The sequence below is a fragment of the Manacus candei genome, unplaced genomic scaffold, assembly GCF_025592945.1.
Source record: "Manacus candei isolate 608988 ecotype Guabito, Panama unplaced genomic scaffold, ASM2559294v1 h1tg000095l, whole genome shotgun sequence".
NCBI classification, from domain to species: domain Eukaryota; kingdom Metazoa; phylum Chordata; class Aves; order Passeriformes; family Pipridae; genus Manacus; species Manacus candei.
In genome coordinates this window covers 3,314,264-3,334,307 of record NW_026138143.1, presented here as the reverse complement: position 1 = coordinate 3,334,307, position 20,044 = coordinate 3,314,264, and the positions used below count along the sequence as shown (strand labels likewise).

General features: G+C 38.8%; 1 protein-coding gene across 1 annotated transcript in view; it reads right to left on the bottom strand.

Annotated features, from left to right (window-relative positions):
* Positions 1–11,133, bottom strand: part of STAC (SH3 and cysteine rich domain) — a 73,872-nt gene extending 62,739 nt beyond the window's left edge. Inside the window, exon 1 of the mRNA XM_051768595.1 lies at positions 10,653–11,133. Within this exon, the coding sequence (XP_051624555.1) occupies positions 10,653–10,769 (117 nt within the window). The 5' untranslated portion in view covers positions 10,770–11,133. The remainder of the gene's footprint in view (positions 1–10,652) is intronic.
* Positions 11,134–20,044: the final 8,911 nt, after the last annotated feature.

Here is a 20,044-nt window from a genome sequence, read left to right as displayed (position 1 = left end):
CGGCTGCAGTTTAATAGCAGCACTTCACGTTTTGAAGCCTGGATAGTCTCACATTTCACTCCCTTTTTGTCATAGGTGCATAACTTTCCATTATAGGACCGGCTGGAAAACAGCAGTTCCACTTAGCAAAAATTTTCAAAGTTTGAATGATTTTGTTCCACGTTGGCATAAAAAAGAGCTGCAGGTTCTCAGAATGTCCTTGAGAGAGCTGAGGGCAGAAAAGTGGAAAATCAGACAGACTAGCCAGCCAGGGGAACAGATGCTGACCAGTCTTTGTAGGCAAGGTTCAAGACCTCACTTTGACAGAATCAAAGTGGTGTTCACCTTACTTAAATTTGAACTTTTAACTCAGCTGTAGCTGCCTACTATGGTCAGTGGAAAGAGATTTCTCCTCAGAGAAGCTAATTTAGACCACATAAAGCAGGCTTTTCCTCTAAATAAATGTTTGACAAAACAGCTTAGGTCTGTGTTCCATTTTATAATACAGGGGGTCTGAACAACTAACTTATCTGCTCACAGTTGCTCTCTAAACACAAATGGGGCTATATATGTATCTAGGATGCATTTTTTTCTCCTCTTTTGATTGTAAATTTCACCTGCAACCAAGGAAATCTCCCTGACAAAAGTTTACACAATCAATTCCTCATAACCAAATGTTTTGACACTGAAAAATAAGCAAAACAAAGCACTCAACAAGCACATATTTCACTGGAAGGCTCATTATCAGAGATGTCTGGCAGATCATTTAAGTCACCTTACGTTTTATTTGTAAATAACTCCTTAATTAGATGATTTAAATTAAAAGAGGATGTGTGAACAGATATGAGAAATGAGCTAATCTTATAAATAATATAAGTAAGTACACTAAGATGTACAACAAAAATTGTATATGCTGGATCCTTGGGTTGACTCATACTGGTTGATAACTTAAGAGTAGGTGCATTTTAAAACCCCATATGAACCCGAAACATTTTAACAACTGGATTCTTAGTTTAGCTGTGCAAAAGTCATGGACAGTCTGACAAGTTTACCATGTTGAATTTTACCTAGCATGTTTTGTTTACTTGTGAGGATAGAGGTGACTAGTCCAAGACCATTTCTCAGCCTGGGTATGCACAAAGGCAATTGAGGCTGGGTCAAGGCTTTTAGCCTCTCATTTCAATCTCAAGGTATTTTGATTTTGAAAATCTACCACAGCATTTAAACTGGCAGGGAAAACACCAGTAAATAAAGATGAATGGTACACCTATATTAGTGGTGTTTTGGGAAGTGACTTTTTTGCATCATACCAGGAAACTGACCCTTGGCCAACAAAAGCTGATGTCTCCCTTCACTATGAATAAGCAACTTTTGTAAAAAAAAAAAAAAAAGAAGTTAAATACTAGGATGATGGTGATGTAAGTCTGTCTCTAAGATAATATTCAACAGTATTTGCTATAACATCCTGTCAGGTTGAATTCATTCTTTCACCTGAGGTGTGCCTCCAAAGTAGACATTTCTTTGTCTTACTCTGATGAATAAGCTAAAAAGAAATATTTTAAGTGCAGATTTTAATAGCTCTGTGAATACCAGTTTATAGTATTTTGCTCCTTTCTTAATTAAGCCTAATCATCAGTTACTATAGATCAGCTGTATTTTCCTTTTCTATTCAGAACATTAGACTGTTAAAATGATCTTTATTAATAAAACATTGCATGTGTGGCATTTTAATCAAGCTTTTAAATGGCACTCAGAATTGGAGCATATTATGTCTACAGAAAAGAAAAGCATTGAAATTTTCACTGTTCCTCACAGAGGACTGCAATTTCATATTGAACTTACAGCCTCCTGTGGCTGGGAAATACCTCTCTCTTGCAATTATTCATGCCGTGATATTTTTAACACTGCTGCAGCCCCTAAAACCATAAGGCTTCCATTTGACAGTGCTTAGCAAACTACTCTCATCACTAAAAAACAAGTCAGCTAAGAAATGTTGACCTGTTAACGAGAAAATTCCATGAGCCTCTAGCACATTTATGTGAGACTACAGACATGAAACTAAATTTTGTTTTAATAAATAAGAAGATATGCAAGCCATATGTCATATTTAACTCCTGATGTCAAAGACATGAGAAGTCTGCTTTTCAGATATCTACTGTAAATACGTTTTCCAGGGTCCATGAGTCTAATTCCCTGACAAGAAGCATTTATTTTATCATTTGATCTACTGAATCAAGGGTGTTTCCTCAAGTAGAGGCATATGCTGAAGGAAAACAAAATCAAATTATTTCAGTCATTCACACACAGACCTCTCATTTTCACAGATGGTCCTCTTTGTTAATGAACATGCAAAATTTGCTTATGCTTCAGCACTTGCCTGAGAAAGGCAGTGCTCATTTAACATTGAATGACTACTTGCCTATGCAACTGGAAGTTGTGCAGGACTGAGTACTGTGTTAAGAATACACAACTCATGCTCACCTCTGAAAGACTAATCCTCTACCTGGAAAACATGAGAATAAATTTATCAAATATGCAATCTTCTACCCATTGGGAGTATCCAGCAGTGGCTTGGGTAGGCAATAGGAGAAATGTTTGTCATACAAAGAATTATAGTTTTCTATCAAGTGATTATGTTTTACTTTCATTTAAATTAAACAAGGGGCATGGGAAAAAAGAACCTCCAAGACATATTTTGGATTTCAAAAGTATAGCCCTTAACGTGCTCCATTCTCTTGAAGAAATTCCAAGCCTTTGGCACTCTCAGATAACTAGGGATATATTTTAGACCACATCACGCTTTGGAGTGTGACGCAGAAGGACCTGAACTAGTATCTCTATGAAGGTATGGATGTTTTAGCAGTGGTCTGGAAAGCAGCAGAGCTGTGTAAACAGGCCACTGCATCTGATAAAAAGTGCTGGCTCTCGGCAAGTACTGAGTGCTGGTGAACCCAGATGACCACTTGTTATGCAACAGCCTTGGCCTTTGTAGACCTGGAAAACTGCATGAAAACAGTTACTTCAAAAAAGAAATTTGGAATAAGCAGAGTCCACATAGAATGGTGGGGAGGAGAACAAGAGAAAGAAAAAAAAGGAAAAAAATTGTATGCAAATAAAATTGGATCTTTCAAGCACTATCCTTAGGTCTAAGGATATTAATTGCAAGAAAAGCTGAATAAATCCTTCCAAAAAATATTGAATGTCAATGGATTGATTCAAGGTAGGGAAAGAAAAAGGCTGTGGTACAGTCAGGATGGGATAAAAGGCTGGCTCAGAACTTCAGCAAATACTTCAGCTTATTTTCTTCCCAGAACCATGATCCTGGGGAAAAATAATAGGAATAATAGGAAAGAAGTTGCAGAAATTTATGGTATTACATCAAAAAAGCAGATTAATGTGTCTGTTGAGGTGAAAGGGAGAAAAGAAAGCATTTAAATTCTATTATAAAATTTTACTTTGGAAGTCTAGAAGCAAGTTTTCTTAACAAGCTTTGTCAAGACAGAAATGATACAAAGTGAAATAGAGGTCTCTGTCAAGAAGCAGGAAATGTGATCCCAGCAAACACAGATGTGTAGATCTGACCTCAAGAGAATCTGAAAAACAGCAAAACAACCCCAAAAAAGTTAAATCCCCCTAGACCAGTTGTAATCATGAACAATTTTCTAGACACAGAAAATGTTTTAGGTCAAAGGTAGATTGTGTCTATTTGGATTTTGTTAAAATTACTGAATATGTTACTGAAAGGGAATCTGCTAGCCAAGATAGAAAAGAGGGAAAGTTGTAAATAAGTTTTATGGAAAGTTCTATGGGAAATGGTTACTGTTGAAAGGAGAAGTTGAGGGTTGATCGTTGGTGGAGTTCATCAAAGAACAACACCAACCTAGTCTTAGGGTCAATATTGCTCTCTACTTTTATTACTGGATAGGATGCAAAGACTGTGCATGTCATAAGACCATTTCCCTCCGACATTCTTGACATACATCTAGTGCAGACAGCTTGGTGTGCAGCTGCATATTGAGCTCTGGGTGGTGGGACATCAGGCAAGAGGCTGTGAACTGCAGATGCTTTGCACAACAAAGGGCACAGGGTCCTCTGGTCCAGCCAGGTGAGGACGAGGACTTCAGACTTTTGCACCCTGAGACTGTGAGGGTATAAAATCCCAGGGTTTCCCTTCTTTGGGGTTCCTCCTTGGAGGCACCCAGCTCAAGCTGTTATTTTGTTATTGTACCATGATTAAAGTGATTTAAGGATCAAGACACCTGAGACTCTGCTTTGAGAAACCTGAGGCTGAGCCGGTAAGGAAACCTGGTCTGACTATGTGAGTGTGTACAGTGGCGAAGGGGCCTCGGCCCCAGCTCGAGTGGTACGAGAGTGACAACCAGAGTGGCTTCTGGATGGTCAGGTAAGAAAGTTTCTTTAACAACATTCTGTGGGAGGCATTGCCACGTATGAAGAGGCCTGGACCTTGAGGGATGGACTTAGGGAAATGTGATGAAGTTCAGCCGTGGAAGTGCAAGCTTGTGTACCTGAGACCTGATTCAAAGCACTCTAGATGAGGACAGACAAATGCATCCTGGATCCACAGGAAATTACAGAATAATAGAATGGAGACGTCTGGTTCACGAAGGGCTAACTAGGAGACACAAACACCAAGGTTTCCAGGAAAGTTAGTAAAGCAATAGTGATACTGTACGAGATCTCAGATAGAATACCATGCAAAAAATTCAGTCATCCTTTTTCAAGAAGGATTATTCAATACCGAAACAGATTCATGGATCTACTACTAGAATGAGGTGAAGAACGGAGAGTTTATCTTATGTCAGTCAGGATTATTTGGTATAGAAAATAAAATGCTGGTAACAGACATAAAAGTCTATTCTTACATGATGGAAACAGGCACCAAGAATGGAAAAGAGATGTCTAAGCTAAAGTAACATTTTTGAAATTACAATTCCACACAAGCTAGCAAAAATTAAACTTCCACTGGAATTAGAAGAGGGTGAAGGGTAGATAGCATCTCTTAACCATTAGAGCATACAGATGTTGGAAGAGTTTCTAAAAGTAGTGGTAAAACCTGAATTCAACAGAATTACTTTACGAAAAAGAATACAACATAAGAGACAGGGATAGTACAACTGGCCTCTCTTCCAGCCGTTAAAACAACTTGTTTTGCTTCAGTGAAAATTTGCACTTTTTAGTAAATTCATTTTTTTGCCACACCAGAGTTCAGTCAAGTCATCTTTAGTAGCTGAAAGGTAATAGATGTCTTCTTCATTTTGATGCTATTGAAAGTGTGGATAGAAGAGAATGAAGTGATCACATTTCTATTTTGCCTTAGATATTTTGATGTGCCTGGGAACTGATCTGACATATATATCAAAGTGAAAACAATACCAGTGTTTTAATCAGAACAAGAGTAAGAAAGGGAGAGAAGTCAAAATAAATGTAAGCATAAGAATGAGTCTGCTAAAGAAATTATTGATAGGGTAGAGTATTACTTTCCTGCTTTAATAAAATCTTCCTCTATATATTTTGCTACAACACTTAATCAAAGCGCATAAAAATACTTAGTCTAATTTCTTTCCCTTTATCTTACCTTCATGGCATGTACTCACCATTTCACACAGGGGCATGGAGGTAAGATTAAGAAGGAGAACTGATTTTTTCTTCCTCTTTCATGGGATGTTTTTAAGCTGTTTGGTATTCCTTTGAAGACTACAGCAGTAGTTTATGTACTGGATATTTATCACTGGTGTGGAGGGTGAAACACTAACTGTACACCATAGTCCCTGCCCTTTTAAAATATTAATTGATTAGTAACCATCTATGGAGCCTCATAAAGTATTAACTCTTTAAATGGGGAAGATATCTGCTGAGCAGCATAGCACAAATCCTACAAGATTTAAATCCCACACAATCCTGTTAAAATCCAAAGAGTTTCAAGGTGTTACTATTAGTTCAATATCTAATATTAACACCTGGTTTTGAAGCCTCATGGAAACAGTATTGGTCTATTGGTCTAGCAGGACAGGAATATAAGTTCAACCTTGACTGATAGAGGAATATTCATAAATGAAGTCTACATCTTGAACTTCAATGCTTAATCCTTTTATTGGTTTGCTACTCTAGCAACTTCCATTTTATGTATTGCATACCAGGTTAGCTCATATTTGAACAATCATGCTACATCTCCTGTATTGCCATACCTGAATTTGAAGATAATGGTCTGCATTTCCCTGAATATCAGCCACTAGATAGTCAGTGTACAAAAGTGTCAGACTGAGACTGACTCATTTATTTTGTGAAATACATAGTCCAGAGGCCATATTTATTTGGAAATCCAATTTATCTTTTTTCCTTTATTTTTTAGCTATTCAACTTACCTAACTCACCTCACTGTAAACAATTTATCAACAATTTGTGGTTCAGGGGAAAATTCTGAATCACTCCAAAGATGCATGACTGCAGTACATCACAATTATAGTCAGATTTTATAAAATAAAATAGATGGACATGGGCAGAGCTGTGGAAAAAAATTTGCTTTTCACAGAAATCCACTACTGTCTACAAAAAAGTAACTTTTAACATGACAGATTGCCTACAACGGCAGGGGCAGGACTTGACAGCCCTTTTGGGGTGTATGAGAAAGCCTGAAAAATGTTTAACATACTTGACATGGAGCACTAATACCTTGAAGATCAGCAGTGCTAATAAACTCTACTGATCCTAGTTCAAACATAATAGATGCTCAAGCCTCCCCTAAAACTTAAAAATGGTAAGGGAATTTTCAGATATACTCTATTGGCTATGAATAACCCCAGCCACTATTCACAGTGGAGCAATAAAGACTTGACTCACACCTAAAGAAACCAACAGATGGGCTTTTTCCTCTTCACATAGAAATGTCAATTAAATAAAAGAAGGGTAAAGTTAACAGAGTTATGTGCCAACTCTGTCAAAACATAAAGAAATAATGTCATGCGTAGGACTCTTCTTTAGACATATATTTTAGTTTTAGACACAAATTTTAGTTTTAGACACAAATTTAGTTTTAGACAAAAATTTTAGGTTTTTTTACCAAGTTCCAAGGTATATTTACATAAGAGACATCAGAAATATGACCTCTGATTGCTGCCACTAGATTTCTGCTTATATTGCTAACTCAGTGGTTGAACAAGTGTTCAGTGTGTCTTTGCTACCATCATGAAGAAATTTTCCCTTGGGATTTATTAACTAATGACTGCCTCCCTTGCTGAGCTGTAAATCTACAAAAATCTCTGGCAAACTGGTAATTTGCTTTCTTGGAAATAAGATGCAAAGGACCCAAACAGGTGGGAGCCATAACTACAAACATACGAATGTAATAAAATTAGCAATTATATGTATTTGAATGGTACCCCCTAAAGTTATTCTCTTAGTAAACTTTAAGTACCCACTCAAGTCACACTTAAGTGTGAAGTAAATGTTTTCAAGAGCCAATAAATTAATTTAATAAATTAAGTATTAGTTTTGCAACATCCTTAACTATTCAAGCTGAAGGGTTTTTAGCACAGTAGCAGTATACATATTGCTACAGGATGGCTCAGTTACAGCATGTCTGCTACTCTTCAGACACCTATTTGAACAGTGAGACAGTACATTGGAGGTATTATATGTAAAGTACCTGAGGGCATACAATCCAAAAGACTCAATCACGTTATGTAGCAATATCTATACTATAAGGTAAACATATACTTAGAATATGCAAATCGGTTTGCTTTTATGACCCAGGAAATTTGGTGAATTGAAACTATATTTGAATTTCCCCATTCTAAGCAGTTATTCAGGTGTTATGGTGCTCGTGAGGAGGAGGACATGCAGCAGAGTACAGTCCTTCAGCTTTCAGCAGCCAGGTGTGCTCACCTGCAATTATTTCTTAATCCATAGGAAAAGGTGGTGGGAGGTTTTAGTGTATGTTAAAGAGTGAGCTGCTTTCCTGTGACAGAGGTATGTGACTAACACATGAGAGTCATCCTTCCAAATTTCAGCAACTTGGTAGCAGTCAGAAATTCTGTGTCTCAAACTCACGTTAGTCAGAATTTGCTGTATCTCCTTCCTGTCATCTTCTTAGTACAGTCTAGAGGGTGCTAGATAAAACTCTTTTCGGGAGTTTGGTACTACATGGGACTATCTGCCACAGTTGTCTGTGATTACATTGGACTGGAAGCAAGCTTGTTGCTCTTAGTTCTACATTATTTTTTCAAAATTGCTTTTCTGCTGAAGTGTTTTCAAATGCATTTTGAAGGTTGTTATTATCCATGTTGTTTCTGTTCCCATATTTGGAGGCATAATAGTGTTGTGCTACAGAAACAAGTCATTGTGAGGTAATTAAATACTGCACAAACTGTTCTGCAATAAATGCAGCAGGCATGAACTTGTTAACCTAGGTAGCAGAGAGTACCTGAGAAAAGCTTAGTTTTCTGTGAATGACAGGATAACTCTCTCAGCAGGGGACACCACAGAATAAAAGCACTGACTTATGCCTCTGTCAAGCTCTAGTTTTTGAAGTACATCAATTCTCTTAAAAAAATAAAAAATGAAATCACAGAATTTTTCCATCCTGCTATTTAGTAGGACCAAAGAAAGAAATCTTATTACCTCAGTGATCAGAAGATTCTATTGACTCCGTCTACTGAAATGACAATACAGCATGTTATCTGACCATATCTGCAGCTCTAAAATGTGAATACACAGATTATTTGTTTACTAAAAATATCTGTGTACAAGTAATGGCATCAACTGCATGGTCATAGATTTTGCCTCTTCCAGTGTACCACTTCCAATGCTCACAAGATTGAAAAAATTAATGATAATAATGTTTGTTTATAAGCTGTTTTGTAGCCTATTTGTTCTCTGGCCAGATGTGCCTTAATCCTGTTGTCAACCTTGGAAACACATAGGTGCACAAATGGCAAGAAGAAACCCTCAGTGCAGCTCTTCACTTTCTCTCAGGTTTGGATCCATGCCGGTCAGTTTGTTTTGGGAACAGCATTCTGTGATCCAGTGGGAAAGTCCCTCCAGCATCACTGTTATCAAGTGGCACATGGAGCTCCTTAACCATTCCGGCACTGAGAGAGGACCATAGCTGGGAACATATCGAGCACACAGCCCACCAGGCCCTGTGCACAGCCCAGCACACTTGGTGAGCTGGTGCTGGCAGTGCAGTGAAGGCTGCAGTTACTTTTGGGACCTCACTGGGGGCTGAGCTTCCCACTGCTCAAATAACAATTCAGCAATTCCAGAGAAGTGGTCGCAGGGGGTGGGATTTATGCACAGATCAACCATATCCTTTTGGAGCTTGTGGTTAAACCAATTACCCATTTAATTTTCATTTCCCATTAACCAGGAAGACTCCAGCATTGTCTCAGTAGTGCTGAATGTGTATAGTGAATATTGTATGCTATTGCTACTGGAAGAGCTCTTTTCTTTTAAAGAGGTTGTATTACATAGGGAATGCCTCAGCTCTTTCCTTGAAGTATAGCATCTAAATAAATACATTAAAAAAAAAAGTCCAAAGCCCATATCAGAACTCTGCCCACACAGACAGATAATTTTGATTCACTCTCCAGAAATCTAGCTATAATTACAGAATAATGTAGCAATCTTTCTATGTTAGACGCAGTCAGCCACTGCTTTTATATTCTGGCCAGCACAAACCTTTCCTGTGAAGCAGCTGTTTTGCTCTCACAGTACCTCCTAAAGCTCTACCCACCTGTAAGCTGTTAGTTACAAAGACCTCCCTATTTTTACATGTTTACACAGCACACAGCATCACTGTGAGGTTCACAGAAAGACCTGTCAGGTGCTACCATGGTATCAATCATAAGTTAGTAATAGAGGATCAACAAAAGCATATCATCCAAGTAAGCTGCAAAGAACTTTCATTATGTAAGGTTACTACTTTACCCTTTACCTCTCCATCTTCCAAGTAACATACTGGCAGTCAGAAAAACTTTTAATATAAAAGTCGATTAAAAATTCAGAGGCCATGCCATTTGAGCTGAAAGTTGGTTTTCAATAAGGTAAATTGAACCACATTAAGATATTCATAAACCAAAAAAAGGCTGTGAAAAAAAAAATCCTTTTCTGGGAAGTGTACATAAGGTTCATTGTGATAAAACTGTCACTTACATACTGTTTCAACTGCTGCCTCATTAAACAGTGAAAGTTCATTGATGGGTCTGCCAGAGAAGGTAAGTCAGGTGAAATACTCCAAGCCCTCAGAAAAAAATCTCTTCTCTGAACCTTTGAGAAAATCAATTTTTCCAACCAAACCCTTTAAGTGATCTGATGCTTGGTGTGAAAACAGCTAACAACATCCATTGGCAGTGATCACCTCCCTGAGCCCCATCGTTACTCCAGGACCTTACTGTAATAAGGAGGAGGAAACACAAGCAAAAGTCCCCAAACCCAAACATGTCAAAAGGCAGCTATTTTCCCAGTTCAGATTCCTGAGGTGACAGGGAGAATTCAGAAGTAGGAGTGTCAGAGCAGGCACTGCACTCAGAGGTGGCTCATAGCACCTCTACTGCTGGGCAGGGCTGGCATAGGCTCCAAATAAAAATCAAAGCAACACATCTCTTTTCAAAACAAAGAAAGAGTGAAAAAAAAATAAAATCTCATATTCTGAGTACCTTTGATTCCTGGCTGGTAGTTGATGCTGGAGAGGGGGGTTGCTCTGGGCTCTCCACTTCATTCTCTTTCTCCACACTGTCCATGCTGACTTCAGTCGTGCTGCTCGGAGGAATCATTTTACCTCTAAAACACTGTCACTATAAGGAAAAAAAGCTACAGACTGTTCTTGCTGTTTTTCATTTAACGTCCCCTTCCTTCTCTGCTTTTCTAGAGCAAATGAACTCCAACTGCTTGGTTTCACTATATTTGCAAGACTAGAATTCTCTGGATTTTCTCTTTTTTCCTTCTCCTCCTCCTCCCCCTCCTTCCTCCCTCCCCTTTCCTATGTAATTCTGCTGCGAGGGAGTAAGTTATCGATGGCTCTGTAGGTCAGTTAAGTGCCTGCTTTTCCCCGATACTCCTCCCCTCCATAGGAAGCCTGGAGGTGTGGAGCAGAGTCGTGACCGTCAGCCCCACAATCGGAAGGGAGTGATTTGAAGCAGAAAGCCCAAGCCACGCACACACACACACACGGGGCACTGGAGGGAGGAGTTGTATTTCTAATGCTGTGAATAGCTTTGGAGGAGCATGTGCTGTCATAGTAGTGAAAGAAAGTAATGCAGGCATGCACATACACACACACACACACACACACACACACAAACAGGCAATGTATATGAGGTTTTAAAGCATTTTACCTTTTAACAGGCTGGAGAAGATAGAGTTGAAGGGCACTGTTATATTCTTACAAGTCTTTTCCTGAAGAAAAAGAAGGGCTCTAGAAACAGAGGAGAAAAATGAATCTTCCCTTTCCTTGCCCCAGTGAAGTTTATTTAAAATTCTAGATATCCAGTGTCTCTAAAGCTCTCACCTTGCCTTACATTCCAAACTTGCTAGAAAATGACAGGACAGAGTCAGGGGAGAGTTACCTGTGGATCCACATGTTCCTTGCTCCTCTCCCAGGCAGGGAAGCCCAGCTCTGAGCCATGCACATGCAATCTGGGTCATCTGGAGCTCCCACTATCTCACACATCCTATACCTGTAGGTTGTCATAGTGATAATACTCCATCAGGCAGCAACAGAGCAGAGGCAGCCATTGGGAAGAGCCTGTGGCTTCCCACAGCGCTGTCATTCCCAAGGATGCAGCACCTGAAGTCACGGTTGGGTCTGCGGTACTACCAGCAGAAGGTCAGTATGACTTTGCTGGCTGGCTCAGATTGCTTATGTTGCTTGAGGTTTTTCTTCTGATTTAAATCTGCTGCAAAGGTGCCTGTCAGCTCTCTTCCTTGCTGAATTGGGGTCTGTATTGTGAAAGGTTGAGTGGATCTTCTTCCTACCAGATATGCTTTGCTGAGCAGGAGCCATTCCATATGGCTGGTGGAGATGACTCCTTCATTTAAAGAAAACAGAAAAAACCAACTCAAATATGTTTCTAATAGCAATACTTTCATCCTGGAAAGTGAGAAGAAAAAAATAATTGCTTAGTTAATCTGTACAGATGTTGGGAGCTGATTTGCTGAGATCTGAGTTAGAAATGAGCTTTATTACCTTGTAGCTCTGGGAGAGGACACCAGACTCCCTTCCAGCCCCACCCCCTAGAAACACAACTACTGCTTTGAGCTGCCTTGCAGACCCCTCCAACTCAAATAATGTGTGTGAAAGTGAAGGCAAGTTTACAAGATAGTGGGGGTTATACAGATGAAAGCCAGAGTAGAAATTGCCCTGCAGCCTCTGTATTCTTAATAACTATTCAGAAGCCAGGAAAAAAAAATCAGCTTTTCTTTGAATACTCGGTGAATATTCAGGACTGATACTTAGATGTGGAAAAATCTTTATGTTTTTGAAACAGAGCATATAAGATACCAAATTCTTTAGCAGACAATAAAGATGAAATTCTGCAATGCTATTTGTACAGCTACTTCAGAGCAAAAGAGTGTCCTAGGGGTCTGCCAGCAGTACCTATTATTTGGCCTGTAGTCACTAACACCATTACAGGGATCAAAACGAGAACACTACTTGCTTATTGATGCAGTGGCAGTGACAACTGAGATTGAAGCAAGGAAATACAGAGCTCAGAGGGGCAGATTTGGCAGGTAAGTAAAAGAATGTATTTCCAAGGGTTTGCTTTCTAAAATACAGCAGTCTTAGAGTATTCTCTTCAGAGCCAGAGGAGTTATCCTGGAGCAAAGCTCATTTCTTCCACTCAGCAAGTAAGATTTGGGCTTTGCTGTAAAATCATCCCCTTAACAATGAGCAGGGATTGATCAGAATCACAGTTTGGGAGAATTAGGGCAGCTGTGGGCAATGGAGATCTTGGCAGGGCAACAACGATTAAATGCTCCAGGTCTGGCAGGGGTATCTTTCCCTGACAGTCCAGCCTGGAAGAGCCAAGCCATGGCCTGAACATGGGGTCTGTCCCCTGCAAGGACTGTTCTGTGTTCCCAGCAATCTGACAGATGAGAATCATGAAACTACATTCTGTTTGGTCCCCCAGCAATGCTGTGAACCTGTCTTTCCTGTTAAGAGGCTCAAAAACATCTTCTTATGGTGAACTTGTAGGTTACCTTTGAAATGGAACGTGGAATGGCTGGTTAATAGTTAATGTTCTAAGTGTTGTAAAATTCTGCACACATTGTGTACAAAGAGCTTGTAACGTCATGACTATGTAAGTGACTATCATGCCACCCTTTACTCATTTTTTTTTAGTTGTTTTACCAAATTAGTACTGACACCTGCTGCACTCCCTCTCTTCTCCCCATTACTCACTTGTCAACCACAACGGATCTGTCAGTTTCTTGACAATTAGCCTGGGAAAGATGACTCAAACCTAAAATTTTACCAAAAAAGCAAAAAGAAAAAGAAACTGACTTTCTCATATTTTTATTTCCTTCCACGGGAGCTGGCTGTTGAAGATCAACGATTCAGTATAACAAAACAGACTGATCAAATTAGATGAGCCTACAACTCTCTCCCACGCTTCACTCCTGAGAAGTTGGACTTGTGATTACTGCTGATCAGTCTCTAAGTGAAGGTACTCGGTGGAAATGTGAGCACTCCAGCACAGTGCTAAACAAGAGGAAATTGAACAGCTTCTGTAGTGTAGAGATGAGTGTAGATTTCTGGAGTGGGGAAAAGCAATTTGGATGAATAAAACATGAGCGCTGATTCTCAGCCCCCAGCTGAAATTGTTTCACTCTGTAAAGGCACTTGTATATTGGTTGGAGTCAGTGCCAAGCATTACACTGCTGGGTGGTCTGATGCTGACTGCACAGGTTCCATGCCTTGTTTGCCCTCCTTCCCTCCCGCTCTCAGGTCCCACACACAAAGGTAATGGGGTGTGGTATAGAGCAGCCCTCTGTGCTGGCACTCCAGCAGTTCTTCCTGAACTCTGGCTGAAGCCAGCATCATAAGAGCATCCCAGACGCTCCTGACGATAGAAATATATAAATACACAAATACACACTTGCTGTACTGCCCAGACCTACCTGCTCTAGAGCTCCACAGTGGCAAGATTAAGCTGATGTGGGGGATCTGACTCATGCCATGTTTTTTACTTCCTTTTGTGGTTTTTTTTGTTGTTGTTTGGTTGGTTTTTTTGTTTGTTTTGGGGTTTTTTGTTTGTTTGTTTGGTTGGGTTTTTTTTTGTGTGTGTGTGTGGTTTTTGTTGTTGGTTTTGTTTTTGTTTTTTTTTTGGTACAGACATTCCTCTGAAATATTTGAACACCTTTGCACCAAAGATGTACATGCATAGGGTAGAATTTCACTAAAGGAAACATATGAAATCAGTACTTATCAAATATGTTATTCCTGTTTAGACTCCCACACATTTACTAGAGCAAAAATAAAAAGTCAAAAGGAAAAAGGAAGATATAGGTATCATTATTCACTGCTCATATGAGCATGCTCCTGAGCAAAGAGGGTGTAAGGGTACGTATAGAGATGACACTGCTGTGAGATGACACTGGTTTAAATTACTATGTATTATTCTCTAGAAACGTACAAAGCAGTGAGGAATCAGTCTGGTTGCTGCAGCTTGGTTACCTCTAAAGCAGAATCTTGAAGGAAAGAGGGATTAAGTCAACAGAGTCCAACTACTAAGAGGATGCAGACTGAGAGCCATAGATAACTGTTAGACACAGAGAAAAGGTTGCAGTTCTGCCACTTGCAGCAAAACTTGATCAACCTCACCCCAAGTCCCTCAGCCCAGTTTGTGAGTGTTCCAGGTGAGAATTAGTTTTGTGTTTCTTTGTTGACTAGATTTTGCCATTGTGCAAACTGGCAATAGGATATGTACTTAGTGCCATCTGTGATGGGACTTTTACTTTTGGTGTGGTGGATGTCTTCACTGGGGTTTTCTCTCAAATATCTGCTTCACCCACAGCTGGCTACTAGGATATAAGGACCATTGCTGTAGTAGAGTATTCTTCTGTGTTTCCAAGTGACAGGCATGTGGGCTCTTCTCTCCAGCAAACATTGTACCCGCAGAGAAAATTATATTAAAATAGTATCAGGTGGCTGGGTTTTTTTGTTTATAGTCACACATCCCTTGTTTGCTTTCAGTACAGTCTTGGCAGTCCATTGAGCAGCTAACACACTAACAAACCTCTGTGGATTCTGCTTATCTAAATGCCATCTAAGGGCCACAATCATCAGCTCATCAAGCATGAAACTGGAAGCACAAGCTGATCAATGCTCTGAAAGCATTCCCAGAACTGAGGGAATACTGGTGTTTTGCATTTTGACTAAAATTATGTTGAAGTACTTTTTAGAGTTAAAGTATTAAGCCTCCCACTGCTTCAGGGAGCGTAGCAAATGAGTAACCATGGAGGGAGCCAGACCATCAGATTTGTGCTTGTAAGTGGGGAAGAAACCATAACCTCTGCCTGAGTATTAATTTCAAAACCGTCTTTCCCTCTATCCGCAACAATGCCACAGGGAATGATGCAGAGATCACGCTGCATCTTGGGCAACTTGAATCTGTCTTTCAGAGAGATCATGAGACTGAAATACTGTTACACAGATATCTAGACTAGGAAAAAGAAGAATGCTACATCCTCTTGTGACAGCAAGAAATGTTTGAGAAGGGGAGAAGAGGATGTAATTATAAAAGATGGAATTTAGCCAAGATAGAGCATGTAATATGTTCAGTCTTACAAAAAGCATTGCAATATCTTTAAATAACCAGTGACAGTCCTGACCTGATTTTACATCTCTACTGGCAATAAGATTCCTTCTCACTTTTTATAGGAATGAGATATAAAAAGAAGAGGCCCATAGAACCAGAAGCACCATTTCCTGCGACTCACAGATGCTCCTAGAAATTCCTGCCTTTTAATAGCCATTTTTTGATTTGGTCCAATATGACTGTAACAGGAATGACCTGAACTGGTTCAGTGGGTTGCTGGCATGGTGACTTAGCCATGTACTAAATCCTTTCAGGATATCCATCAGCAAATATTTAAAGAAATAATACAGTTACGATAATTAACATAATCTCCTCTACTCTTTCTAGACTCTGCTTTGCTCACTTCTGTTTCCTTGCATAGTTGTTAAGAGTCTTCCTTGTCACTTTTAGTACCACTCAGAAGGGTCTCATATAATCACACCATCTCAGTCAGGTCTATCCCCAGCATTTTCCAGGATGTGGTGGGAGGAATCCCCCACAGGGTAAATAATCTGGGTCTTGGGCTTATTTGTTTTTTTCTGAAAGGTTTTTGGTAGAAGGGGGCTTCAATCACTTCTTTCTGCCCAAGACCTTCCTTGACCTGAATTGCCAATTAAATTCCTTTGTCTGGTTGATAGCCTGTCCAGGCGTGAGTTGGGTATTACAGCTTGCAGAGCTTTATTGGATTTGTTTCAGGTTCCTGTTTTTTCCATTTACTCTGGTATTGAATACCGTCATCATGAGCTATTTCTTAACTAATGTCAGGGAAAATGCATTGAGAGAAATGTTTTGCTTAGACTGTAAATAGAATTCAAAATAAGATCTGGCAAACATTCCCACCACAGCTGGTGGTGAACACAAGTGCATATACATATATATGTATATATATATATGTCTGTATATATATATATATGGGGGGGGTTGCTGCAGATATCCTTTGGGTATGCAACAATTTTTAAAAGGCTGTGCATGCACAGTATTTCCTGTCTTAGGTGGTTACAGCATGCTTGTCACTGTAATATTTGGGTACAAACATGCATGTTGAATGCAAAATGAACCTCACTGTCTACTGCAAACCTGCAACTGTTATAGTGACATATTTTGCATTGGAAGACAAAAGGATTTCTCAGTGTACTAATGACCTTGTTCAGGAAAGGGGGCTTTTGGTAGAATTCAATAATGTACAGCAAATCTTTTAAATGCCTTTGGACACTATAGGATGAAAGGCTTTGTAGAAATAGCAGAAATTATTATTATCAAGATTAAGATTTCACTCTATCAGATTAGTGCATGTGTCAACTGGAATAGAAGTGTATATATGAGGGTTGCCCACAATTATGTAACTTAGTATAATGATCTATCACAGCTCTCAAACAAGAATAAAGAAAGTAAATGTTCAGCCTGTTATAAATCTGATGAGAAAGTGACTACCTTGCAGACCAAATATATTGGGTTTGTTTCTGAAATATTGATAAAAGGCAAAATTTGAAAGATACTGATGGTATCTGAGTTGTTACTGTCTGTACACAGCTGCCTCTACACAGTTACCAATTCAAAATAGAAGTGGAAATAAAATTTTAATTGAGCAAAAAGTAAACTGTAAAAACACTACAACAGGTTATCTGTAATGACTTGTGTTGTTTTATTTAAAGCAATAGAAAGTCTTAGAGTTCAGTGCAAAATGATAATAGGAAGATAAATTTGCCTTCTTGGTAAAGACAAGATTATCACTATCCCATGAGCCTATGAAATATACCATTTTTAAAGTATTCAGGTCAATTTACATAGAAAAAAATCAGGTTTTACTATTAACTCTACAAGCAGTGTTTAATCCACTAAGCATTGTAGTTAAGAACCTTGAAAACCTATTTCTTCAGAGAAATAACACTTACTTTTTATTGTGCTCCATTACATACAGTTGTTTTATATCATTGCTTAAAGCACTTACATCCATTTGAAATCTCAACACAGAGCATCCTGGAGTCACTGCTTCTTTTGGTAATTACATATCACATCCTCTTATTATTCAAAGGAGTCAAGTTCAGCTGCAAGAACAAATGATTTCACTAGCAAAGATAGTCAAGATTTTAGAAGTACAAATGTCAGAAAAGGGAGAAATAAAAGGAGAATGAGGGAGAATTGTCTGAAGTATGAGTGTCTTTACCTTCCACGTCCATAACTATTTATGTTCTTCATTGGAATCAAGAAAAAAAATCACTCAAGGTTTCCTTATGTTTGTTAGTCATACCACCTGCTGTAATACCACTCAATAATTGTCATTCTGATGTCTCAGACTGTCTGAAGTGTTCAGGCAGAATGGGATTGCACACCAGACCCAGTAAGAGCTGGATCTCTCCTGCTGTTTCCATGGAAAGGGTTATCTCAAATTCACATGCCTAATAACTGAGCTCTATGATTTCAGACTTTGAATAAGGAGAATAGTGAAGTATGCTGTAGATTTATGTAAATCCATTGATATTGATAAAATAACCGAGATACTCAAAGTTACATGAATGGTGATTTAGCTAATATATCTCTCTGTAGTTTCAAAATTGTGTTTTCATTTTGTAGTCCATAATAGTTCTGTATCTTATTAACCTCTTTACCTGGACCATGAGGAAAGAAAAGACTACTGAGCAATGAACATCACGATGGTTAAAATTTAGCCAAAACCAGAACTAACAGAACTGAGCACAGGTAGTTGGCCATATGTAAACTCAACAGACCAAAAATTAAAGACAGCAGAAGTTTATAGCAGAAGGTATAGCCATCATCTCCTAATGTAAGGGATTGTTTCAAACTAGGGCATCCCTCTGGAAGGCCAAACACAAGGAAATCCAGCAGACTTTGCAATCCACACAATCATTCAATATTCAAGAGATGAGACATTAGGAAAAGATAACTTCGGTCAGAAAAAGGCTTTGATTCACAGGAAAATATGAAAAGGAAACCACTAGTAATCAAGCTGGAATACAGAGGAGGTTGTCTTCACAAAGGACTGTGATCAACCCTCTGATATGAACTCCTGCAAACACAGAAAATTGGTATGCGAATTGTGAGCTCTTTGAGCTAGTTATTGGTTTTCTATTTTGAGTTTGCACAGGATTTAGCGATAGGTTGGGATTCTGTTTGGTCTTAGGTATTACAGTAAAACAAACCATCATTTTAAACAGTGAATATGTGTCTACTCAATCCCAGTGGCACTGTAAATCTAATGTGTGCAATATTTGACTGTGTTCAAAAATTTCATCATGAAAATTTTCCCTTTGCTGCTCCACTCCTATCGTTCCGTCATGATAAACAGAATGCTGTTATGCACTGATTAGTAGAAACTGGAGGAAGTATAAAACCATTTTTTTTTTAAAAAAAAAGGTACAATGGTAAGGTCACATGGTGGCTTTCAACACTGAAAGCCTAAGCAAAGACACTGAAATAAAAAGGTGGAATGTAAACAGTAGTTATGTATACACGCACATACACACATGTTCATACGCTGCATATTTAGCACAGTAATGGCTTCATGTATCATAGCCATGATGAATGATAGCCAATGATAGGGAGTAACACTCAGAAAAGATAGGGGAAAAATCACTGCAGGAAGGACACCATGCATCAAAAGTAGTAGTGTAGAGAATGTTCCGATTTAGATAAAAATGTCTGCTGTGTATTTGAGTGACCCTATAATGTGAGCTTTGTGTAGGAAATCTATTTTTATCTTCCACACAGAAAAGCAAAGAATGTGGAGAGCTGTGGATGATACGCTTTAACTGCAGATAGTTGGTAAAGGTTTTCACTTCTTTGGGATCTATTTTTTTAATCCGTTTCACCCAGTGAAATTTTAAGGATGCTTGCAATATGTCTTAAAAGCCATTTCTCCATGAACAGTAATACACTGTTCCAAGATAATCATGGGGTTTTTCAGAAGTGCTTAATGGACCTTTCTCTTCTGCTACAGATGTGAAAGCTGCCTTTCTTTGACCTGGACCAAAAACTTGGACCATACTCAAGCACTTAGCTGAAAATCCTAACACAACTTTGGTCAAAAAAGTTTAGTTCTATTTTCCTTTTTTTTATTATTATTATTATTTTATGATGCTATTTTTTAATTATCATTAGGCACCCAAAAATTACTTCTGGACCCCATGCTCAGAAACAAAAATAAGAAGTAATATGGTACTAGCTTCAGTCACCTCATGTACATATTTCTTACTCTTTAAAAAATCAGGATTGAAAGTGTTTTTCAGTGA